Source organism: Vanacampus margaritifer, chromosome 7, assembly GCF_051991255.1.
Source record: "Vanacampus margaritifer isolate UIUO_Vmar chromosome 7, RoL_Vmar_1.0, whole genome shotgun sequence".
In the NCBI taxonomy this organism is placed as follows: domain Eukaryota; kingdom Metazoa; phylum Chordata; class Actinopteri; order Syngnathiformes; family Syngnathidae; genus Vanacampus; species Vanacampus margaritifer.
Window position 1 is genome coordinate 2925259 of NC_135438.1, and position 26486 is coordinate 2951744.

At 40.3% G+C, this 26486-nt stretch overlaps 1 protein-coding gene across 3 annotated transcripts; it reads right to left on the minus strand.

Annotated features, from left to right (window-relative positions):
• Positions 1 to 25696, minus strand: tmem131l (transmembrane 131 like). 3 transcript variants are annotated; one of them, XM_077571514.1, is made up of 34 exons: positions 25476 to 25696; positions 24973 to 25046; positions 22379 to 22422; positions 16301 to 16372; positions 15514 to 15637; positions 15312 to 15428; positions 13700 to 13804; positions 12420 to 12497; positions 12151 to 12304; positions 10984 to 11042; positions 10806 to 10911; positions 10633 to 10735; positions 10255 to 10399; positions 10011 to 10181; positions 9322 to 9391; positions 9120 to 9243; positions 8708 to 8777; positions 8525 to 8634; positions 8360 to 8429; positions 8144 to 8277; positions 7915 to 8057; positions 7649 to 7841; positions 7298 to 7483; positions 6712 to 6861; positions 5898 to 6453; positions 4421 to 4557; positions 4158 to 4327; positions 3864 to 4052; positions 2929 to 3007; positions 2760 to 2860; positions 2525 to 2663; positions 1560 to 1630; positions 1341 to 1477; positions 1 to 567 (listed from the first exon to the last, which is right to left on the minus strand). In XM_077571514.1, exons 1-34 carry the CDS (start codon positions 25597 to 25599, stop codon positions 238 to 240), a joined length of 4635 nt encoding a protein of 1544 aa, XP_077427640.1. In that variant the 5' UTR covers positions 25600 to 25696; the 3' UTR covers positions 1 to 237. The 3 variants fall into 3 exon arrangements, with proteins under 3 accessions (XP_077427640.1, XP_077427641.1, XP_077427639.1); XM_077571515.1 differs by having other exon boundaries at positions 2760 to 2857; positions 3864 to 4055; XM_077571513.1 differs by having other exon boundaries at positions 3864 to 4055.
• Positions 25697 to 26486: the final 790 nt, after the last annotated feature.

Consider the following 26486-nt stretch of genomic DNA (forward strand, 5'->3'; position numbering starts at 1 on the left):
TCAAGTACAAAACCTTGTTTTTAATTTTCTATGATCAAAACTGCAAAACATCTAGAAAAATATACAACAAATGTCCACAACGTTTGAAAATGGGAACATAAAAGAAAAGGAATATTCACATTTTCCCCATTATTGATAAAAGAACATTCATTATTTTACTTGGTGGTATATATCCATGTTCTATATGTTTTTGCAATTATCGTGATGCTTTTTTTTCCTCCTGGTGTTTCTTTCTCTTTAAACGTCGCCGCAGTAGCCCGAGTCGTTGGACAGCTGCGAGTTGGAGCTGCGGTTGGACGACGAGTTCCAGATGTCCAGGTTCATGTGCGGGCCGAACGGGTTGAAGCTAGAGAATGGGACGCCGCCGCCGCCGCCGCACGCGGGCGTCTCCGTCGTCTCGCGGGCGAAGGGCGAGTGCGGCGGCGTGACGGGCGACGCGGGCGACATGGGCGCCGAGCGCTCGTGCTGCAGGTGGCCGTGGTGGTGGTAGGGGGCGCTCTGCGGCGTCCAGATGGAGCCGAACAGGCTGGACATGGGCGACAGGCTGCGGGTGCCTGAGAAAAAAGGCTGAACAACAACACATTGTTACTTCAAGCGCCACATAACCGACATGACACTAATTGTTTGGTTAGAACAATTTTTAGCAACTGATAAGGATTTTTTTCCCCTCTTGGGCCAATACCGATTTTGCCATTCGGGAGAATAAAATGAATAAGCTATTCAATTCAATTCAAAAATGTTATTCCATTCTTTAACTCATTCACTGCCATTGACGGCTATAGACGTCAAAAATTCATTTGAACTATTTCTATTTAACATTTTTTTCCCCACTTTTGTTAACAAGAGTATGAAAACTTAGATATTTTTTTTTATTGTATTAGAACTGATTAGTGAAGTCATGTGATTAATTAAGATGAAAAAATTTAATCGCCTGACGCAATTAATTTTTAATAATCTTTTTTTTTTCAAGATCATTAAAAATTAAAAAAAAAATTAAAAAATATATTTTTGAAAATAAAAGATTATTAAAAGTTAGGGGCTAAAACATGACTATATAATTATAACGACCAAATATGGATATGAATAGATATGCAATTATTACACTCGAGCTACCTGTAACATAAAAAAAAAAAAAAAATCTACAGTACTGTAGTGTACTACAGGCAAAAAAAATACAGTAATCAAATAATTAAATATAATGTAAAAAATCAAGCCATTTTGTGCATCACAATTTCATGCATAGACTGTGTGGCTGCTTCTGGTGTCAGTACCTTGGCCACAAGGGGGCAGTGTGTGTGTGTGTATATATAAGAAGACAGCGAATTGTAAAAAAGAGTCACCTTGGTGCCCACGCAGGCAGCAGAGTCCCAAGTGGAAGGGGATTCTTGGGCGTGCTGCTCGCTCCAGGCCGCCTGGCTGGCAGGGGGGACGCCGTGGCACTCCTGATGGGGAAATCCGGCCGGGAACGCCGCGTTTCCTGCCGGACGTCACGCACAATTTGAATAAGTGATGCTGCTCACGGGCGAGCGCGCGCGAGGCGGAAGATGAAAGACGCGTACCGATGTAGTTGCCTTCCTCGCTGTAGGCGTACGGATTACTGCAGTGGTTGCTGGCGCTTCTCCATGCAAACCTGCACCAATAAACACAAACATCATTTGGATGATATATTTATACACACATACGCATTCTAACATTCTGTATTTTCTAATATTTTTGTGCTGTCATTTTTTTAAGTTTATTGATATTCTCTAATATTTGTGTATTGCTTACCTAATATTTGTATAGTTTTGTCTAGTAGTATTTCTCTAAGATGTCTTCCTAATATTTGTATTTTCACTTAATAATCCCCCCCCTGAATATTTTAGTCAGATTTTTTTTTAAATATAAATTCACATTTTAAAATGCGTATTTTATTCTTCATGTAATATTTTTTTCCATATATTTGCGAATAAGTTTTGCATTTTACAGCTATTATTTTGAATGACCTCATACTATTTAAGGCACATTTTGATAATATTTCTGTCATATTTGTTTGTATTATTTCACTCATATTTTTTAAATCTAATACTTTTCCAAAGATTTGTACATTTCTCATGTTTTTTTCCTTTGAATTTTTTAATCAGATTTTTAAAAATGTTTTGTAATATTTAATGGTTTTGATTTTTTTGTATATTTGATTAATATTTTTGCATTTTAATAGAATTTTTGGATGACTAACATTTTAGTCATTTATTTCTAAAATGTCCCAGAAAGTTTGTGTATTTTTATGTTCAGCACCATCATATGATAAAAGTAAAATTACAGAAGCCTTTGAAGAAAGTCAACGTTTGCATTTTCATTTTTGCTATTTTCTAATTTATGTGAAAATTCTTCCAAAATATGTTTTTTTTTTGTGCAATGTATTTTGTGTAATCCTTTTTGCGTTTTTTTCCTCCCCATATAATACGTTTACATTTTTCATCTCGTACTTATTCGCACAATTTGTAAGAAAAAGGTTCTTGATCAATTTGTCAGGCCGTCGTACCCGTTATACGGCCTGGGCGAGGTCGTCTGCGGGATGAAGGGCAGCGCTTCGGCCGTGGTGGTGTTGTACCGGAACTCGTTGGTGAGCGGGACCGAGGGTGCCGACCACGCCTCCTCGGGCAGGAAGTGACCCGTCAGGTCTGCAGGCGGCAAAAAACAACAACCCAAAACCAAATCAGCATAAAACTATTTTGACATCCAGGATTTTTTCCGTATTTCTTCGCGGTCGTGGTTACCCGTGTTGCGCTCCACCCCCGCGGCGACGGCGGCAAAGCTCGGGGCGAAGCTGGACACTGCCGGGTCGGAACTTTGGCACTGGTCTTTGCGGTACGCGCTGCTGGGTGCAACACGTACAAGTTAAAGGGGGAAAAGCATAGCGAGCAATTTCCAGAGTCATCAAATTACTTGAGGGGTTTGCTGTTGGCGTTTGCAGACTGGTAGACGTCTCGCTCTGCCGTGTACGTGCTATACTGCATGGGGTCCCCTGGAGAGAAAAAAAAAAAAGTCAAGCCAAGAACTTGGAAAAATGTAGGGCTGGGTATCGATTCTAATTTCCTTTATGTGATTTCAATTCACAAGAGTTCAATTCAATTCACTCATAAATCCGTTATTAACTCATTTGCTCCCAAAAACGTATAAATATGTTCTATTTTGAATGTTATCGTGGTCCCAAAAACGAATTTATACGGTTTTTATGTTGTTTTATACGCTACAGAGAAGGCTTTGATGCAGCCTCTGAATTCAAGAGGGAGGCTTGAAGAATGGTAGTTTTTACAAAAACGGCCAGCAGGTGGCAGCAGAGTATTACGAGCTCAACCAGGGCCATGTTGCAACAAGCTCTTTTCCCCACTGTTTTAAACTGATTCGTGAATAATGTTGAAACTTAGCTGTATTCTAATGCTAATTGCTGCAAAAAGTTTTCTTTTTCCTGATAAAAGAGATTCTAAACTTTCTTTTGTTAGGGTTTATGTTTTTATAGCAATGGAACACAATATTATGTGGGACTTGCAAAATCAGTCAAACTCCAGTGAAACAGCCGGGAGCGAAGGGGGTATCATCGATATCGATTATTTATTTATTTTAAACCCAGCCCTAGAAAAATGTGAGATCATTCTCAGTTGAAAGACTTTTGATATTTTTAAGAGTGTCAAGACACATACATCTGTTTAGATTGGCTTTGAAGTGATCTCTTTTCCTTTTAATTGATTAATTTCATACGGTCTGAGCCTTTTCTTCTGTTGTATTATAGCTTTTAAAAGTGGACTTCTTTTTCCAATGACCTGCCTATTGACTGCTAAACTGTGACTTCAAGTATGAGGATGAAATGTGTGCATTTGTACTTTTTCTGGCTGAGGTAGCGCAGGCGTGTCTGGCCTCCTTGTCGCCCTCCACGCTGCTGGCGCTGCTCCAGCTCCCCCAGCTGCCCCTGCTGGCCCGCACGCTGCCCGACGAGCTGCCCGAGTCCGAGCCGGACTCGCACGCGCGCCGCTCGGCCACGCACTTTCGACGACTGCGGGCGGGACACGCGCCTGCTGGGATTCAAACACAACATTCGTGAGGGTTTAGAAATGAAAAAGGCCCACCTTTGAATAAGAGCGAGCGAGCGAGCATGCGGGACGGGGAGCTTTGCCCACCGTTTTGTCTGAGGGGGTTGTCGGCACGCAATGCGGGTTTGGCCGCTTCGGCCGCCGGGGCGTTGCAGCAGCGGTTCTTGTTCCGGGACGCCGCCAGGCCGCGGTCCGCCGCGTTCCAGTCGGGCTCTCGCTCCCTCTCGGGAAGCAGCGACGCTTTCTGCTCTGGAGCGCTAGACGTGGGTGAGGGGTTACAATGAAGACAATTAGGGATGGGGAGGGGGGACGATAAGAGGAAGAAGGCACAAAAACGACTCGTGTCCTACCTTGAGACACTTTCCGGCTTCCGGCGACTTTTCTTTCCCTTATTATTATTATTATTACTAGTACTACTATTACTGCTACTACTTCCTGTGTCTGCGATTGATGCCTTTTTCTTCGGCCCTTTGCCGTCTTCCCTTAACTGCAACAGAAAACAACATGTAGAGCTGCATTCAAATTTCATTGTAAATTATTTGTCAAACATTTTGATTGTAATAGTTCTGGATTATTCCCCCCCCCCCCCTAAAATGTGTATTTTATTTTTTATTTTATTGTTTGGATTTTTTTCTCATTTTTGTATAAAGTGGTGCCTTGTGATCATACAAGTTCAATTCATTCTGACATATTTAAATAGAATGAAAGCGTTTCTGTCCCACTTTATATCAAGGGCGGTAGAAGACAGATGGAAATATTGTACATGGATGCCTGTCCAGTCTGGACTTCTCCGTTCCTTTCAGATGATGCATCTCCTCGCAGAGGATAAAGAATATATGACTGACTGCTGTTTTGATTGCCTAAAATGTGTGGCTCCATCATTTATCTTTATAAAAATAAAAAGTTACTTAAAAGGGTTATTATTTGTTTCTCATTATGGCTTAAAATTAGCATTAAGCTAACAGACTTAAAGCTAAGCTACGTGGCTTTGTTTATAAATGCAATGTGGAATTCAATTTGACATATCATTTTAATTGGGAGTGGCATTAAGGAGCTTGAGGCTACTTTTGAAGAATTGTTCAGTATTTTCCAAAGTGTTAGATGTTGCGAAGTGAGTTAAGTTCACTGCCACCATATGCCCAAAAAAAGAGAGAAAAAAATCATTCAGTAGTAGAATATTCAATTCTTGTTATCTGTGCCTTTCCTCCTATCTAATTTTTTTTAAATTAATTTTTTAATTTAAAATATAAGATTATGATTTAAGTTTTTAATGTTTAAAAACTTGGAGACAACTACATTTGCATTTTTTATATGTTTGAAATCATTACTTCTTTAATAAATTGGAATTAAAGATAACACAAAAATAATGTGTGTGTTCATTAAATTCCTACTTTCCATCTAATATTTTTCATAGAATATTTTTTATATATTTCATATTTTGTAGTATTTTATTTTTGTCATATTTTTCCAAACATGAACATATTCTTTCAATATTTTTCCAAAATGTGATCACTTTTATTTATTACTTTTCTAATATTTGTGTATTTTTATTCTAATATGTTTGTGTAATACCGGATTTATTTCCGGTTTGATTTTTATATTTGTCTAATTTAGTCATAATTGTTTTATTTATTTTTTTTAATTATTTTTTTGTCAAACAAGTTTATATTAAATATTAAACAAATTTGTATTGTACTGTTTAGTTTTTTTGTGCAACTTTTTCCTAAGACTTTATTATTGTTGTTGGTCCTGTTAAGACCACTGCAACGAGCAAATCCTTGCCGATTCTTAAATCTCAAGCGCGAGAGCTGGTGACAAAGTGCTGACCTGTAGCTCAGCGCCGGGCACCACGGCGGGTTCGTAGCGTCCAGCGTGACTCATCTCCACCGGTTTGCACAGCAGCAGGCCCGGTCTGGGCCCGGGACCGAGCGTGACGTTTTGCGGGAAGCCAGCAGGAATTTCCACAGGAAACATAACCGCTGCTGGCACGCTATCTTCAACTTTAAAGTCCACCGGCGGCTTTTTAGCCATCTCGCTGATGAACGATGGTTCGTTGTTGTTGTTGCAGACGTCAGGGTCCGGCGTCAGGGGCGGTTCGGGTACCAGTTCCTCGTGTTCCTCGTGCTCCTCGTGCTCCTCGTGCTCTTCGTGCTCTTCGTCCATGGGTGCGCATTGCGCAGTGGTCGCACTGGGCTTGTACTTGCTGTAGTACAGGGACACCTTGTGTTTCTTCTGGGGCTGCGCCGGGGCGCCGGTGGAGCTCTTCTTGGACGACTGAGAACGCTGAGCTGGCCTGTTGGACAGCGCCGGGGAGCCGCGGCCCTTCCCTTTATCCGAGGTGTGGCAGGTGTCAACGTAGCTCTTACAACTGCCCTTGGGTTTACTTAAAAATAAAAAATAAAAAAAAGGGCAAGACTTACAGCTGCAATATGGATTTTATATATATATATATATATATATATATAAATAAATAAATAAATAAAAGGTATGTGCAGTTTCACTTTTCGTCAGCAGGTGGCAGTAGCGATTCGAAATTGAATATTCTACTTTCATTAGCTTTTAAGTACAGTATGTGAACAACATTTGCTTTGTGAAAACAAGAGCAAAAATAAATACATGAAAGAAAAAAAAAAAAGCATACTTGATGCCATTGGGTGTGATGTTGTTGACGGGGCCATTGTCCCGGGACAGGTTTGAGTTGTGGTTGCTCCGAATGGCGGGCATGGAGAACTCGCTGAGGATATACTGCGCCTGATGAAAGGCCATCAAGCACACGCCGAACAAGGAGAAGCTGGAAAGAAAGAGACAAACGATTTTTTTTGTATAGTATTTTTTCCTGTATTTTTATCCCAAAATATATATTTTTAGCAAATATGTTAAAAAATATATATATATTTTTTTATATATGGCCTTATTTGCATCTTGTATTTTTGTCACTATTTTTTTTCATGTAGCATTTTTTTTTGTATTTTCTAATGTTTTTATCCAATTTTTCATTTTTTTGTTGTCACATATTAAAAAAAATTATCTTTTTTTTATTCTTGTCTATAACATTTTATTATTTTATATGTATATTTTGGTATTTTTCCTGCTAATACAGTGGTGCCTTCATGGCCAACGACAACACTTTAGGCGTACGTCGAAACATGCAGTTTTCCTGGCTGCTCAGGCTACGCTAACCGCTAAGCTGACTTTAAGGTAGTAACTCAACATTTCCGGGTAATTACCAGGTGAAGACGAGCGTGACCACCCAAAAAGATTCCTCCCAACTTGGGCCCGGCACAACCTGAGCGCACAGGGGCAACATGTGGTGGGGCAGCGTTACGTTGAGGGTGAACGGGAAGGTGGTGCCGCGCGCAGTCACCAGCACCAGGTCACGGATCACCCAGGACGACGTGAAGTCCGGCGTGAACCTATGAGAACAGAAAATAAATGTTTTGACAAACTTGACATTTTCTAAAAGGAAGAACTTATTTGATTTTTACTATTTAATCTTGAAGTTCTATCACCCAACCCTACACCAAAGTCGGATGAAGGTGAAAAAATAAAAAGTGAAGCCGCAAGCTAACACGACTTACGCTACTGTAATCTCGGAGGAGCCGTTGTGGTCGAGGCTGAAGGAGCGACACTGCAGCACCTCGAAGCCGAAGCCCTGACACTTGTAACCGTTGACGTTCATGGACGTGACGGTGAGTGGCAGCTCGCCAGCGTTCTCCACCTTGAAGCTTTTGCGGATGGCGAAGAGCGGCTTGTTGTTGCCGCGCAGGCCGGCTGCACATATGATGAAACGTTAGCGTCCATTTGCGATTATTCTGGATAAAAAAAAACACATTTAAGCCCTCACCATCTCTGCATTCCATCAGCGTGGACTGAGGGACGTTGAAGCGCAGGGAGGCCCCCGGACCGGGCAGCTTGCCCCCAACCCTCAGCAGTTCTTTGGCTCCGTGGCCCTTCACCGTAACCATGTCAAACACGGTCAGGTTGTTCCTGAAAATGGACACAAATACACACAGTGAGACTTTATTTAAGACCAACACACCGAAGAAGTGGACAAAATATTTTCAAAACTGTACCTGATGATGAGGATGGTGGTGGTGGGTTTGTGTTCGGATGGCGTAAACACGACGGCGACCTCCCGGGATTCCCACGGCTGAAGCAGCAGGCGCAGGATCCCCTCACCCCTCAGGGCCTCTGCATCCTCGATCGCCTTGAAAACACACAGAAAGTTGCCGAGGAATGCACTAAAGCCAAAAACGAAGAATGTTTTTTTTTTTCTTTTCTTAACTCACCTTGGGAGGTGCATCCAACAGAGAGAACTCTGCAGTGCTTATGTTGACCGCCAGGGGGCTTATGTTAAACCTGCAAAAACAAAAAACACATTTAGACAGGATGTAACCAACAGAAAAAAATGGGGAGGGCGGGAAAAAAAAAAACTAAATGTTTCTCTACTGTACCATTTGGTGAGAAGGTCCAGAGCTCCAAGTGGGGAAGGATACAAAGAAAGAATTTGGATTTCCACAGAAACCACAGCTGAGGAAGGATTTTTCAGCATCAACGTTTTCACCTAAAACACACAGACACATGCTTCATTTTCAGCATTTTTCATTTTAAGATTATGGTGACTTTCTGTCACTCACCTTGCTCTCATTAATGGGTGTGGCACCAAAATCCATAGGCGAGGATGTCTCCATGGGGATTCTGGGCCACCTGGGAACAAACACATACTCGGTCTTTAATGAAGCATGATGAAAGTATCAAGATATTGAAATCACATGATATTTTATGGAGAGAAAAAAAATGCAGATTGCTCATAAGATGTGCAACAACGATAATAGTCAATAAATGTAAATATTTTCAGAATGTACAATAAGAAAGAATCTAAATAGTCATTACTCAATAATCTGGCCCATATGAACCCCCAAACCAAATTGGCACCCCCGGTTTAAATTATTATTACAAACAATCACTCAAAAAATAATTAAAAAATATTGTTACAGCAAGTCAGTCAATTCAAGTGAGTTTTTTGCCTTTTTTTTTTTTTAGGCTGACCTGCAAGGCAGCTTGTCTTTGTCGTTCTGCCACCGGGAGAAGAGTTGGGCGGCCAGCTTGCTGTCCACCGTCCAAGACGAGCGAGAGAAGTCTGGTAGGAGCGTGCGCTGCCATTCCGAGCGACCTGGATGCGATGCAATATAATGAATGTGGTCAATGTGAACAGGAGTACTATTTTCCAAGAGTTATTTTGACATATCACCTGCTTCGGACAACTTGAGCGGGCACGGTCGTCCGCACTCTTGCTGGGACTCAAAGACCAAGTCTCCCTGCTGAGATTGGAGACAAATGTTATAAAATAGCCATGGCAATATAGAACTATATAGAAGAAATCAAATCTACCACTGTCTTGCACTTTCAACTGAATCCCATTAACTCATTCAAACCCAAAAATGTATGATTTTTTTGGGTACGATTTGTCATTCACTCCCAAAAACGTATTTATACGTTTTTTAAAAAAAATATATTTTTTTATGCTAGAGCATACAGAAGGCTTTGATGCAGCCTCGGACCTGAAGAGGTCACTTAAAGTAATGGTAGTTATTACAAAAAACGGACAGCAGGTGGCAGCAGAGTATAAGAGATCAACCAGGGCCATGTTACAAATACACTCTTTTCCCCAGTGATTTGAACAGGTTTGTGAATAATGCTAAAAATGTTGCTATATTCTAATGGTAATTACTGCAAAACGGAAACAGATACATATATACTTTTTTATTCCTTATGAAAGAAGAGACTCTAATCTTTCTTTTGTTAGGTTCCATGTTTTTATAGCAATAGAACAGAATATTCGGTGGGCCTCGCAAAATCAGTCAAAATCCAGTAAAACAGCCGAGAGCAAAGGGGCTTGCTTCAGTGAAAATGGCTGGGAGGGAATGAGTTATTACCTACCTTGGCAGGGTCAGCGTAAAAGTGGAGAGGGACGCGCACGGCTGCGCCCAGTTTGGTGTACAGGCTGAGCGTGAAGGAGTGGCTGGCCGGCAGCGCCCTGTTGAAGAGCCGCAGGGACAACACCGGCCAACAGCCCGGCGGCACCGTCAGCGGCGTGTGGAAGTTCACCACCTGGTAGACACAAGAAGGGCGGTCAACGGTGCCCAATCACAAACCATTCAAATGCTTTTTGTAAGTAGCGTACCTTGATGGCCCCCTGGAGTTTGCGTGAGAGGCTGGCGCTCGTCACCGTGAGCGGCAGCGTGAACGGGTTGCTCAGCCACAATTCCACCTGCTCTGAAGTTTTTTGTTTGACGTGGAAAAGGCTGGACAGGTCCGCCGTGCTCCACCTACAGGCAGAAAAACAGAACAGCTATAATGGCAGCTGTGTTGGTTTCAATTGTGACTCATTCATCACTTAAGAAAATACCACAAATAAAAAATATTGTATTAATGGTATTTTTTTAAGACCTCTGAATGACACTTTTAAGGATAATTAGAGCCCTAAAAAGCAATTGAAGATTTTTTGGAGGATCTGCGGACACCCTGGAATTTATTCCTCGATTTGTCATGTCATAATTACCTGTGTGTGATATGTAATCCAGCCAAGTTGTGGGTCATCTGGTTGCCTCGAACCTTTAGACTGATATGACTAACACATTTGCTTCCGTGGCCTGGCGTAGAACCTGGAATTACATACAAAATTTACAGTATGGTAAAGAAACTTTGAACAAGACTTGAAAAAGTGGAGCTTACCTCTGCAGGTGAGGGTGGCCACTTCAGTAAAGTTTTTCGCTTCTGATCGCAGAAGAACTCGATTGATTTGCAGACTGGCGTCCACTTTGGACAGCAACTGCATGTCCTGGGTGGATTTAAAACGCACCGTCATGCATGCATTTCGATTTAGAGTAAGTCCGACACACAAACAACTCACCTTTATGTGGAGCTTTTTGCTTCCGGAATTTTGCATATAAACTCCTATTTTTGGTTCCCCTGCATCAGAAATGAGCAGACAGTGCAAAAAAAAAAAAAAAAAAGAGATGTTAAAAGAAATTTCGTACAAATTAAACCAAATATTTCAGTTCAAACAGCCTATTGAGACACACACTTCGTAAAGATGTGTGACCAACATGAAAGCCAGAGAGAAGTTTCGGGGTGAAAATAAGCCATTTTATTACGAATAAAAATAAATAAAAATAAACGACAAACGATATAAAAAAATAGTGAATAGTGAATATAGTCCATATTTACTGAAAGACAAAAATATTTGTATGTTATACAGTATATGTATTTACTACAATAATGTAAAAAACAATTTTGATAAACATTTTAATTAAAAGTCTTTTTTTATAAAACAATATAACTTTAATATTTACAATACACTTTAAATCAACACAAATTTAAAATGAATCAAAATAATCATACCGATATTTTAATTTAGTTTAAATATACTACATTTTAGAATTACACTGTGTAAAATAAAACACAAATTCATGATGCTGACTCTAAGCTTGTCCCATCAGGGGTCACCACAGCAAGTCACAAACATGATTACAGTCATTTCTGGACTACAAGCCGCTACTTTTTCCACTTGCATTGGACCCTGCGGCGAATACAAAAGGTGCGGCTTATCCATCACACCACAAGGGGGCGCACTATAAAGGAAGCGCAAGAGCGTCGGGCAGAGCAAAACAAACCAAGTGAGCCCAAATACAGTAAGAGAAACAGAACGAGAGCGAGACGATTTGCGTCCTCATTATGGAAAAGAAAGTAGCGCGAACCGAGTGCGGTAACATTAAAACACCTGCGGCTTACAGTCAGGTGCGGCTTATGTGTGTAACAAAGTATTCCCCAAATTTAGCTTATAGTCAAGTGCTCCGAGCAGTCCAGAAATTACTGTAGTTTTTTGGTACAGCTTTTATCGCGGATGCCCTTAGTGATACAAACTTTTTTTTTTTAAACAAAATTTAGGATGCATATAATCAATTAATCAAATTAATCATAGACATACTAAAACAAATAATAATAAAAATATTGATAACACACTAATATTCTTTTCAAAATATAATTTTTTTCACAGGCATGACAAGGCAACACCCACCTACTGCGGCCTGTCCGGCAGCGGGGACCACGAGCAGCAACAGGATGTGCTCAATGACGTACGGCTTGAGCTTGTCCAGGTCGGCGGGCTGCTCGCCGCGTGCGGACAGGTCCATCTGCAGGCTGAGGCGCTCCTCGCTCTGGAGGCAGGAACCCTAGCAAAAAAAAAAAAAAAAAAGACACCAGGTGAAGAGTTGCCGAAGCTTCCAAAGCATAACAATAAGCGCTTTTCTTCTATAGTATCAACAATAATATAGACATGCAACGTACCTGTGAACTGATGAAAAAGCTCTTCGGCAGGCTGCACTCCAGCTGCAGACCCAGTATAGTGATGTTGGACACATCTTCCTGTGGGAGTAACAGACAGACACTCATGTTAATATAGCGGATTTCTGCAAATATTATACTAGCATTCACATTGATATGTATTCAAAGTTTTCAAGTATGAGCGGTTTTCAAGTATGACAGTATTAATGCAATAATGCATGGTGTATTTTTAATCATGAGTATGACTGTGTTTACTCAACCGCAAAAAGAGAGAGGCATCTATTACTTTTTTTGTAATCAGAATTTTTTTGATTACATATTAATTTTAATAGCAATAAAATAAGACAATGTGTTATTTAAATAAATTTGTGTTTGTATAACAATATTGTAACAAAATGAATGAGTGAATATTTCATAAAATATCTTTTAATAAATTTTATTAATGATATTTTAGAAAATAAATGGTAACAATATTTTACATAAACAAATATGCTAAATCTAAGTTCCAATAATCTATTGTTAATATATACACTGATTATTTTCTAACTAAAATATATATTTTTTAAACATTAAAATATTATTATTTTTACGTGATACAATTATACTAATTCAACAATAATAATTTAATAAATATCAATTTAGGAAGAGTATATTCATTACATTGAAAATAAATTAATTATGAGACCAGTATGAAACAAATATGCAGGCTTAAAAAAAAACGTGACGGGCAACATACGAGAACATTTGATGTTGAACCTACAACTATTCATAACAATACTTTCAGATCTGCTTAATTGTTGCATAACATTTTATGAACACACTCGTCTGGTAAGTCTGGTTGATTAGATAATGATAAGGAGTGTCTTGACTTTGTCAATCAAGTACAATAAAGTTACGTAACAGCTTTCTTTTGAAAGTAGAAGCAGAAATGCAAACTGACAGTGTTAAGAGCAACTCTGCCAGGCCATTTCCTCTTGCGTGGGCTTCGTCTTGACTTTCACACACACACTTTCACTCCCTAAAACACACACGTGCACACACACACAAGCATACACACAGAAGCACACACCTTTGGGTGCCATTTATTAATTATAGCTACATTGGAGTCTATGATAGCTGTTAAAATTAAGCGTTTGTGCACTCTGGACTGCGTTGCGTCATCCAAGCTGCTGACACGGCACTTTTTTTTTTTTTCTTCATCACAAAAGCCTCTTTGTGCACATAGAAAATGTTCTGTATGTGTTTTAGGAAACCCGCTGCTTTCAACGTGGATGAATGCGTACCTGAGTTTGGGTCAACTTGATGCTCTGGATGTGAGGGAACACCAGCTGACTGTCCTTTCGTTGGACAGGCTTTAACGCGCCCCGGTGGACCCCGACACCAAAGACCTGGAGAAGAAAAAAAGACAAGAGGTTCAATTATGTTTTACATTTGAATGAATGCAGAAACCGCGAGGGACGTAGCCTAACCATTGACAAATCTTGCCTGTGAACAGCCACTCGGGAGGCAAGTCATTTTAGGATGCTAACAGAATCAGATTAAAGCACATTTGGTTTTAGACTTTGAAAATCTGAGGCCAAATAGGTTACACTGCTAATGCATTAAAATAGATTTTTGAGTCCTAAAGGCTGAGGTAAGTTAGCTTGGAAAGCGAAAATTAAGGTAGTTTTAGTTGTAGAGTTTTAAAGGCTAAGGTAAGTTAGCTTAGATTGCTAACATTAGATACATTTGGTTGTGCACCTCAAAGGCTAACATAAGTTAGCTTAGAAAGCTAATATATCAAGGTATATTTAGTTGTAGAGTTTTAAAAGTTAGGGTAAGTCAGCTTCTGTTGCTAACATTAGATACCCTTGGTTGTACACCTCAAGGATAAGGCAAGTTAGCTTAGAAAGTTAACATAAATTAGCTTAGATTACTAACATTATATACCTTTGCTTGGACACGTCAAAGGCTAACATGAGTTAGCTTAGAACGCTAACATATTAAGGTAGATTTAGTTGTAGAGTTTTTAAGGCTAAGGTTAACTTAATTAGCTTAAATTGTTAGGTTATGTTGTATGTATTTAAAGTCCTTTTGTTGTAAACTTTCAAAGGCTAAAGCATTTACATTGTTGTTGGTAACTATTGTCAAACAATCAGATGAACAAAATCTCGATTGTGAACAATTAACATTCTTGTGGCTGAAACGGATTCTCCACTCCAGGCTGAGTGTACGTTCGAAATGCTAACTGTTATGTTATCATTCGTAAAAACGGCTCTATCCCCCCCACCAAATTAGCATTACCCGAACGCTAACGGCTACGTTTTGGTGAAAATAAGTGGCCATTGTAGAAACTGCCCCTCTTTTTTTAGGGTTTCCATTGTGTTGAGGGCCAACTGCTAACAAATACCAATCAAATTGTTACGATAGCACACAAACACTGAAAAAGCAACCTAACCAGTTTGCGTGGATCAACTAGCCTTATTAGTTTACCACGGTACAACAAAATTAAAATACAGCAGAATTACTCACACTGTTGACACAAGACGTATAATATGCCGTCGATACTGGAGTCATTTTGGGCATTTGTTGGTTTGCTAAATGTAGTTACAACTTGGTCAAACTCATTTCAGAGTATAATTGATTTTTCATGATTTATGGCTCATACGTATTAACCCAACAACATTTGCGGTTCAAGTGGTTATCACTTCTGGTACCCTTCAGTGGTAGAGAAATGTCAACGTAGAGAAAATCCAAAGAATTGCACAGTTAAGCCTTTCAATATTCACAAAGCTTAATTGAGACTCATGAGATTATTTTGAAGTCTCGCATGATGGTGTTTTTGTTTTTAATATTGAGCATAAACCCATTTAAAGCTGTCACAAACGTTTAAAAAGTACACCAAAATCCACCAACCTGATATGAAAGCAGCCCGTGGGCCGATGTGTTTATAAATAATGTGTTTTCTACGTTGCCCTCCTCGGATGGGAGGAAAATGAGTTTAAAAGATGTTTTCCCTCTGGGTGGGATCACCTGGAACGGACAACAAAATAAAAACAAATGTCATTTCAAGAGGCCGGGGAACGGAGAGTCAACATGATATTCCACACGCACGTACTCTTCTGTGGAAGGAAGGTATGTGAAAGTGCCTGCTGGACGTAAACATGGACACCAACGTCACAGGAACCTCTTGGCTGGGGTTTTGTACGTGTACGGTTTCGGCTCTCGGCAGCCCCAGCGGCCTGCAAGAAAGACGGTGGACGCTGAGTGACAGCACGCCACACATGCAACAGCTCTCAAAGTCAATAGGTCGGATTTACTAAGATGACAAATAGTGGGGCGCTAAAAGGTATGTTCACGCTAAACGTTAAATCCCAGTACAGAAAAACTGCTCTGGCAGAAGCCAACTCATGACTCGGGTGTGCAGAAATGCAGAAATGAAAGGAGTTTTGCTATTGGTGAGATGGCATGACTCCTTCTTGTGACTGGCTCAAACTCAACCCTCGGACTATTCAGAAGCTGCAACATAATACTCGATATGTAGCAAAAATGTTTCTTCGTGGCATTTCAAAAATGTTTCCACAAGTAGAAACTTTGGCCTTGCGCTAACTGTTAAAATGTGACATTTTATGATGCAAAAGCAGCCATTGCAATTTGTTTCAGATTTTATACATCACATTGCGCGTGCTAAACGAATTTATGTGCAAAATCCTGCGAGAATGTGCAAATTGAACTTCTATTTGTTGATATGTAAGACATTTACCCGGGAACTGTTTTATTTATTGGAGAAAAAAAAATACATACTGTTATGTAGTATCATGCAGTATTTCTTCTGCACATTTGTAAGGCTTTGCGCTTAAATAATATTAAATACATCACATCAGAGCAGAAAATGTGATACTTACTGATTTCCGAATTTTAATATCGCTGGCTGGAAATGCAACGGCCTCCCGTTCTCCATATTAAATACAGAGGAGCTGTTGGAGAGAATAAACAACATATTAAATACAGAGGAAGAAATATCTGAAAAATAATTTTATCTGACTCAGGTTTGAAACTTTAACTTGGGCAACATACATTATGACAAAGCACATAAAAACGTGTTCTAAAAAAGTAAAGACAAAACACACACACATAAGGTAAGCAAAAGCTTTTACCCCTTCTTTCAAATGTATTTTCTAAAATATTTTCCTTGAGTCTCAAATATAAAATGGGTCCATTTGACCAGCAACTTAACATAGCGGACTTCCCTGCGCCTCATTAAAAACATGGCGAGGTTGGACGGTTTCGTGGGAAGGCCAAAAATAAACGACACGTAATCCTGTGAAACGTCAGCGCGGCCGCACTGTGCAGAGATCTCGTTCGAGAGCGTGTGTGCGGCGTGTGCGATATCTTGTGCTAATGAGATGCGAGGAGCAGCATCTGATTTGCGCGGCTGTATAGAAAACTGGGTTTTCAAACTTTGTTGATGGATGCAGCTGCTGAACAGCACAAACAAAACAAAAAAAGTTAGGAAGTAAAGCGCGCAGATGAAAATAAAACTAGTAAACGAGGCTAAACCTCATTAAGCAATTTCAATACTACACTTCCTCATATTTAGGAAGTTTTATTATTGTTTCTATGGATTATTTTGGTAACCTAGTACGTACACTAGCGTTGTTGCTAAAGTTACTGCAGCTCGAAGAAACGGTAACATGATCAGACAATGTTTACACCAATGTTTCTCCTTATTTGAAAACCCGACCGAAAAGTATCATTTAACGAGTTTCTCCACCGTATTTTTTCTTTGCAAATCTGTGAGTTTATTTTTCATTTTTGAGTGGTAAATCTATCACTTAAAATGTTGCAAATATTCAACTTTTTTTCTCGTAAATTTGTGAGGTTTTTTTCCCTCCCCTCACAAATTTCCCACTTTAAAATGTTGCAAACATTTCCCGAGTTTATTTCTCTAAAATACATATATATTTATACATGGCTGTAATACGCCGTCGTATTAAACATTCTAAATTCTGGACATTAATTTAACTTGGCTTCTTCTTGGCCTTTGTTTATTGGAAATAGTTTAGGCCAAAGGTTGTGACTCACTTTGACACAATTTACTGTAATTTTACATTTAGCTTAGCTTTCATTTAAAAAAAATCTATTTAGCCTTTGACCATTGCCTTTTCCAGTTCACAAACTCACTTGCTTCAACCAAACCGATGTGCAGCTGTCAGCCAAATGAAAAGGTAAAAATCAAGACTTGGTAGCTGAGTCATGCTAATCGAATGCAGGGTATCAAGCGGCGGCTTGTAATTGGAGAGCTCCGAAAGGGGCGTTTCTTCCAGCGCCGCGCGCCACTCATGCGCTACATGCTGTTTATAGCGCAGACAAAACCATCACAGGAAACAAAGCATAATATCATAAAAATGCTTTACAGCCAACAGGTGGCAAATATATTCCTCCACTGGGACTCGCACAGCACAAGAGGTTTTTTTTTTTTTTTTCAACTTTGACACACTTGATGGTTCCAGCGTGGGTGTCAAACTTGAGGGGGAAGCACAAGCTAATGTCATCTTTTTGCTTTTATTATTGCTTTGTTTGCTCGCAAGGAAATGGGAGACATTTGGCCGCGCTAGCTAGCCTTGCCGATGGCGGACGATGATGTTTTTACTCAAATGAGGAGACCTGTGCTCTTTGGATTTGAGTGACATTTCTGAGTTTTTAGTCTGGATCCGAAAATGTTAACAAATTCTGTGCTTTTGTTTAAACAAACATTGCAAACACATCCCTGTACTTTTCTCCAATGAAATAATGTGCTAGCCTTTCTTCTTCTTCTTTTAATAATAACGTTGCCCTATTATTATGAATGACACCCAACTTTTGCAAAGAAGCTGAAAGATTCGTACGTACGTACAGTTGAAATTATTAGCCTTACATGCTTTCTTAAGGCAAAACTACACCCCGCCACTCTGCAAAGTTAGGTAGCTTTTGGTTTTTTCATCGATATCCACAATTTTGGGAAATCAGCCACTTGGAATTCCAACACTGCCCTCGGGTAAATGTGACACTAATGAAAGCCCATTAGATGAGTACCGAGCTCATGAACGCGCCGTGCCGAGGGCTGGATTTTGCTGATCTCACAAGTAGCGAGCGCTAATGCATAGCGTACACTAAGTGCAGCTGCACCGGCACTTCCTTAAAAAAACGGACTGAGCAGTCCAAACATGGTTAGAAATGCACAGAGGGGTGAGTGGGGGCGGGGCCAGTGGCTGCCCGTGTAAATCTCTCATTTGAAATGGCTCTCAAGGAGCGCCGTCTGGGTGGATAATGAAAGTAAAAGCGGCAGCCTTCGACGCGGATGCTAATCTGGCGCAAGCAGTAAGGGATGCTACGATTACAATGCAGAGGCGTGAAAGGATGTCAACATGGGAGCAGGCTCAAGTTGAGACGGAAAAGAAAGACTTTCTGCTCTCTGCTGATGTAAAAAAAAAAAAAAAGAAGAAGAAAAAAAAAAGAGCCATCTTGCAAATGCTACACTAAAGCAGTTAGGATGTCGAATTAAGCATTCAAATGAGGCTTAGTGTCCAAGAAGTTTAAAATTGTGAGCGTTATAGTTTCAGGTAAATATTTCAAGCCTGGGTTAGGGTTTCAAGTCGGGTTTGAGCCCGGCATGGGTGACGGTTTCACGTAGGGCTGAACGTTGACCGGTAATCATATTCAAGCCGTGGTGATGTAAAAGAATGCAATTTTCAAATCGCTAAGGTCATAACACAAAGATGTCATCATCTGCCCATTGAGGGACAACGCAAAGATGATTTTATTTCCGGTCCGAGTTTCAAGCCCCTATTTGGTTTTCAAATGAAGGTTTAAAGCCTGGCTCAGGGTTCCAAAGAAAAGATTGCGTTTTAAATCAGGGTTTCAAATAAGAGGATTTCCAAGTTGAGGTTTTAAGTCGCAATTGGATAAGTTTTCAAACAAAGGTGAAAGATCCAAGTAAAGGTTTCATGCTAAGGTTAGGGTTTCACGTTTTGGGCTTTCTCTTCAGATTGGGGTTTCAAGTCAAGGATTCAAAGTTGGGTTTGGGTTTTAAGTTAGAGCTTTGAATTACGGTATCAATTAGGGTTTCCAGCTTGGTTTGGGTTTCAAAGTTCAGTATCAAGTTAGAGTTTTTTTTTTTTTTTTTAAATGAGTCTTTTAAGCTAGGCTTAGAGTTTCAAATCACAGATAGGGTTTTAAACAAGGGATTCAAGCCTGGAAAATTGGGGTTTCATGTTCAAGTTTGAAGCCTGGATTAGAGATTTAAAGAAAGGTTTCAAATTTGAGGTTTCAAGCCTTGGTTGGTGAATGTTTCAAACCCATTTTGGGGTTTAAAATTAAGGTTTCAATTCAATGTTCAAAGCCTGGATTCGGTTTATAAATTAGGGTGTCAAAATAGGGTTTTAAAACAGCGTTAGGGTTTCAAGTTCGGGAGTGTTACAAGCTTGGGTTAATTAGTAACCCCCCCCCCCCCCTGCAGTCGTCAAAAGCTCCCTCACATGACTGCAATGACTCAGTGGCCGTCAAGGTGCGCCTACGAGGGCCACGTGCTGCCTGCGCGCTTGGGGAGGGAGGGGCACTACGCAGGCGGTGCCACACCTCGACGGTAGATGCCACCCATTCTTACACAAGATCACCTTGAAAGCAACACTAACGCTAACATAAGAAAGAGCTTTTACGTGCCGCTGTTTTGGTTAGCAACACAGCGTCAGTATTTACTCGAGATGTGTGAGAAGAGAGTGGCAAGGGTTGTGTCCACTGCCGCGGTATAAAAATAACGCGTTATGCTTGCCGTTATTTGATCCTCCCCACTCCCTGGTTAACCCCCTCCCCCCCCGACCCCACCCCCTGGATCAAAGTCACATAAAGTTAATGTTTGCCATGACCTCAACTGGCGACTGCGGGGGACTCCCTAGAAGAGGTTAGCTTTAAGACGAGAGCTAGGTCAGGAGGGGCAGACAGATGGGTGACAACATTAAAAAAAAAAAAAAAAAAGTGCTTTGATAATAGTAAGTTTTACAATGGTTCATTCATAATTTAATTCCATTAAATTATTTAATACAAATTTACACACAAAATGTAATGGAGGAAATGTATGTAATTTTGTATCAAGCAGCAAGTCTGATAAATTAATTAAAACATGTTTAAAAAAAAAAAAAACACTGCTAATTCTTATGTTCTAGTTATATCCATCCATTTTCAAGACAAATGCATTGCATATGTAGTACTTTTTATTTGACTAATATTTCTGTATTTTACTATTTACAAAAACATATGTAATGATCTTTTTAAACTGTTGAATTAATGCAACAAATATTACACGACTCTTGACAAAAGTAAATGTACTCAACAGGAAATATGCCAAATTAGGATTTCTAGGCCTTTTTTCTACATTTTACACTAATAGATTTACATTTATCATTTAAAGTAAATCAATTCCTCAATTCTTTGATGAGTGGAAAAATACAACTAAATCAGAATTAAGAAATACATTTTAATCCACCAATGTAAAAAAAAATAACAGCTCAAGTAATATGACTATTACAGGACCTTTGATAATGAAACTACTCTGTTCGTGTTGAACGACAGAACAGAGTGGGCCATACTTTGCCCACCCCCGTCTTAGGTTGAGCAACAAGTGACGGAGGTGCTAAGTGATGCCTTTCCACTAAGTTGAGTGGCGAGTGACGACGGCCCGGCCGGGCGGCTGATAACACGGCATGGGAGAGGTCACGCGGCCCGGGAGCCGTGCGGGTCAATGAGCTGCTTGTCACCTCCCCGAGGCTAAAAATAGACACCGTGCGCCGTTCGGCAGGTTTGGATGAAAACGAGAACCATTTCATAAACCGTTTACGGGCGGTGGGCCTGTTTGATGCTTGACTATATTGGATGTGAAGTATTTGCTCACCTGCCTTGTTTATATATTTGGTCATTGTAACACACATATCGGGTATTTTTAACCCATATTTTGGGCTATTTCTCAACCAAATAGTATTAAGGTTTCAAGACTCAGGATAGGGTAAAATTTTCAAATGAGAATTGGCCAGGGCTACGGTTTCAAACCCAGCTTTGATGCGTGGCCTTAAAACCGAGGTACGTACTGTACCGTGATTTTTGTCATACCATACAATGTATTTGAAGTGCATGAGAAAATCCAGAAGATGTCCTGGGGGATACGTTATGATGCCAAATACAACCAGAAACTGTTGATATTTCCATTGCATTTTCTTGGAGGGGGGGGGGGGCAGCTGGGAACGACGGACCTCCCCTCAATTTTCTTTTAAGGAGTTCTAAAATTAGTCAGGAATTTTGTTCTGTGCCTCTCTCTTACCCACGGCCCCCAAACTCCCACCATAAGCACCCCCCCACCCCCCCGCCGCCCACCAATATAAACAACATAGCCTGAATACAAGGGAAGGCCCGCCATAAACAGATTTATCAGCTCAAAGCGCACCACATCATCATGGTCGAGAAATGTTTGGAAAATGCAAAAGGCCAGTCAAAATTCTTACCAGGGGTCAAATTAGAATCAATAACTTGGCTATTTGGAAATAGGTCAGCTCCTCTATTTAAAACATTACGCAGGGTCTTACCTTGGTCAAATAAGAATCAAGACCTTGCTTTTTTTCATATTAAAAACATCCTTTAGGGTCTTACAAGACGTCAAATATGAAAAAATAACTTCTTTATTGTTTTATTTGGAAACAGGCCAGCCTTTTTTGTTTCCAATTCAAAACATCACCATGCTAAATTTTACCACCGACCTAATAAGAATCAAGAACCTGTTTGACATGCTTTCGTGGTAAACAAGTCGCTTGCTCCCATTTCATGTCCACGCTGTCATCTACAGATGGAGACGATTTCGTCGGGCACATTTAACGACGGCTGTTTTCTGACCAAAGGGTTCAACTGCCTGAGTAACGATCGCGTAGCGGTTCATGCTAAGCAATTGTAAACAAACCTACCTGTCTTCCAGCGAAAGACCATCTTTTCTTGGCCCCTTTTCCACCTACGAACCAGAAGAGAAGGAAATGTTAACATACACTGCAACCGATCCTTGTGACCTGGGTGCGAGTATAGACTCTCCCAGGAAGCTTTCTGTCAGTTACATTCTGGGGCTGCTTTGCTACACCCAGAAATGGGTGTCTTGCACATGTGCAGGGAATTACAAAATCGCAACACTATTGAGGCATCGGGAGGGAAGCATTCAGCCTACTAAGCTTGGGTCGATGTTAGATTCTGACGGCATGATAACTGTGAGCAACATTTTTTTTTTCATTGAACACAATCTATTTGATTTTTAAACAAAATGTCCAAATTTGGTACAGAAGAAAAATGTGCACCATGTTAAAATTGAATAAATATTAACAATCTTCTTAGAACAGATTTAGGGTTCTACTCGTGTAATTCTTGGGGCTGGACTGCTCACCCTCCCCTCTCTGCTCTCCAAGAAGGAGGCCAAAAAAGCATTAATTGGAGGCAATAGGTGGCTGTCTTCTCAACTCTGCAAGCAGCCAATCATATTGTGCCCTGCTTAGATGTCCCCCTCAGTTCATTGCCAGTGACAGTCAGCATTAACGGTTATTGAAACGCAGACTTTTTAAAACATCCAGTGTGTCAGCAGACTTGGTCTTGGTAATGTTCTGGGGCTGCTTTGCTCTATCCAGCACGTCTCAAATCGCCGCAGGGTGCAATGAAATTTCAAGAGTGTCCAAGCATTGTGAAGCCAAATATACTATCTAGTGTCAAAAGGCTTGCCCAAAACAGTGGATTATTTTTTTGTGTGACAACAAAACAATCACAATCCAATCATGAGGAGAAAAAAAAAGATATATAAATCAGTGTTTTGTCACATCCTAATCGATTAAGTGAGCACAAGAGCAGCTGATGGAGCACAACGACGACAGTCGCTGCCTGTTTTGCGGCAAAGACGCTGAAGATGCACAAAGTTACTCCACCATTGACAATAGAGGAAACACAATGACAGTTCTGAAATCGAACACGCCGGTTGACCTCCATTCTGATCGCATTTCTAAGCAATTTAACTCTTGGGAAATAATGCAAATAACGTTGAATGCGTATAAACTTTATTAAATGTAAAGAATTTATTTTACCACTAAGTGTAATACTTAGTGGTAAAATAATAATGCAAATGCAAAAGTAATCAACCAGACGTCTGCGAACATGTGTGGCAAGATAGCTTAGCATAAAAGGAAGTGGACAGAGAGGACAACTAATGTATTAGGACTTCCTGTCATTATCTTTTGAACATTCTTAACTGTCACACAAGTGAAAAAAGTTCAACAGCCATCTGGAAAAATCTAACATAGCATGTAAGGAAATAACTAAATCAAGTTCTCCGGAAACAATCATTGCATTTTCAAAATACTTGGAAGTGTTATGCTCAGGTTAACCTTCAAACCACACTTTGGGTCTTTTTTAGAAAATCTGTTTCACGTTTATCTCCACTGGCTGCATCAATGCGGGTCTATTTACAAAAGGCCTGGAGGTGGTGAGGCCAGGACAACACACACGCCCCCCCTCCCATTCCACGCCCCCTCAGGTAACATGACAGTCAGCTGGCGACCTCGCTGGGAGTTATCGGTTAACGTGCGCTTTACGTAATCGCTCGCTCACACACACATTTCATTGCTGCAGGGTGAGGCCACCATATTAGGTACGCAAGCTAATGAGATTTCATGAAAATAAATGGTGATAATGCTAATTTTTTTACTGCGATAATCGGATAATAATAATAATATATAATAAGATATTTATTTTATAATATATTTTATTATTGTCAGTTCACTTCATCATAAAAGTGTATGTACATTTAATTAGCATTTAAATGAAAATCCAAATAATAATTTAAAGTAAATTGAAACATATAACCAATACATTAAAAAATTATATTTTTAAGCAAAAAAAAAAAATCTCAAAAATAGTTTCGAATTAAATTATACAAAAAAAAAATACTAATACTTTCTATATTTAACCAAGCAGTCTAATAAATATACACCAGTGTAGGCAAACATACCCACAATGGCTTTTACTAATAGCAGAAGGGCAAAATATTAGGAACAGCTCTCGATGCAGTTACCACAATAATAAAAACAACAAATGAGTAACGACCCATCTGACAGTGTTTATCGTGCATGTGTTCCTTGTGGTGGGCAAGTATAAAAGGAGCGTTGCAAAGTGTCGAGGGGTCGCCTGCCTCCATGTGCAGTTGCACAATGAAGTGCAGATTGGAACATGGGAGAAAGCCGCATTGTGGAGGGGGGTACTAGACTCCGTTTGCATGACATAAATCTGACACATGCATAATCTACAAATGTATAATGTGCATGTAAAAGTAAAATTACGATAATCGTCAATGGAGTACGCGAACAAAAGAGTAAATGGGGGGGGGGGGGTCGTGCACATGTGCAACGTGAAGCCAAACAATGGATGTCACACACGTGCTCCCGATTGGAGCTCTTTTGGGTTAAATCAACAGACAAACAACATCTGAAAAACAATATTTACACACGTGCATAAACAAGCAGTCGTTAATTACCTGCAGCGCGACAAGCGTGTCTGCATCCTCCGGCTGCCAGACCTCGACCACGCTGGTGGACATTTGACTCAGAGCTTTTGAATGGGCGACAAAAGCAACACATCAAATAAGGTGTGAGGTGAGAATTTTATTCAGCAGCGTCCGATAGACGAATCGGCGGTCATTTAAGCGACTCGTTGTTAATCGTGAGCACATAAACAAGCGAGAAGAGTGACATGACTTGGCACTGCTTTGACAAAGGCTCGCTAGTTAGCAGGAAGCGTTAGCACGGCGGCTAACCCAACTTGCTCACACAAACAAACCTTTGTTTTGCGTTTGCGTTATAAACTACTCGGAACGATTAGTGGTGAATAACACATTAGCGAGTCTGTTGGTGTAAATGAAGCGAGAAATTGGCTTTTAAAGCTCCATTGCGAGAGCGCTGTCAAATGGACATTTGGCTAACTTGACGTTACGGGAGGAAAAAAAAATGTTTGGTTTTTTAAAAGCGTTTTATGACCAACCTTGTCTCTGAGCTCCACCGTGCTGCACGCAGGGTAAAATTAAGTGCAATATTCCAAGTAGTACGTTGAGCCACGTCTTCCGGTGACAGTAGCTGCCCTGCTGGAAGTCCTGCGGCCCCGCCATGCCTTGTGTTTCACCACACCGCCGCCGCCGCACTCGCTCGTTGGCTCGGTCGTTCCTCGGTTCTCTTCGGCCACAGCAGCAGCAACAGCAGCCGCCTCCTCCCCCCGCGAGCACTTGGACCCTCCCCCTTGCTCCCCCCTACCATCGTTTCCTCGCGCGCATGCGCAGTGCGCGGGCAAGACATTTAACATGAGCTGGCTACGTGATCGGCATTTTCCTCGTTCTAAAATTCACTTTCGGAATTTTCAACGACAGCCAGTAACTAGTTTTGAGAAAACAGTTGTCACGTTTTGAAAATGCAATAAAAAAAAAAAAAACTGCGAGGGTGACATTTTGGGGAGTAAGCAAGATGAATTAAACAGTCTGGAAAACAATTCATCTTTTGGGTTTCTTTATATTTGAAGCTTCACATATACACAAGTCTTACAGAGTAGTCAACAAGAAGCCATCTGTGTGCAGTAAATCATCACAGGAAGATTTTTTATGCAGTCTGGTTAGGTTTTGGGAGGAGAAAGGGAGGGTCAGCTAGATAGGAAAGCAAGCAGTTTGTTCCCAGCAGGCTTATCAGTCAAGGTCACTTGGATATCACTTCATATACAAGAAGTGAAAAGCCCATTTTTAAAGAAAATACAGGTGGCCACAATACAGTATACATATTGTGTGTTAAATAGTTATTTTCCATATTCACTAACATATTGTACATTTTGACCACTAGCGTTCAAGATCATTCTAGATCTTCCAAATTGTTCTATACCATTCCACATTTTTCAACATTCCACCTCATTCAATATCATTCCACGTTTCTCTATAAATTTTTTAATCCAGCATTCACATTTCTCCAGAAAGAGGAACAAATTCCTTTTTTTTTTTATGTACTTGTTTTTATT

Bases quoted from the DNA above. Each gene is read 5' to 3' on its own strand.
- tmem131l (XM_077571513.1), bottom strand. From the start codon at position 25,599: ATGGCGGGGCCGCAGGACTTCCAGCAGGGCAGCTACTGTCACCGGAAG. The intron at 11,043-12,150 runs GTGGGTGTTGCC...TTTCTGATGCAG, and splicing joins TGCCGGACAGGCCGCAGTAG to GGGAACCAAAAATAGGAGTT. The intron at 3,008-3,863 runs GTACAAATGCAC...TTTTCTCTCCAG, and splicing joins CGCTACCTCAGCCAGAAAAA to GGGACCCCATGCAGTATAGC.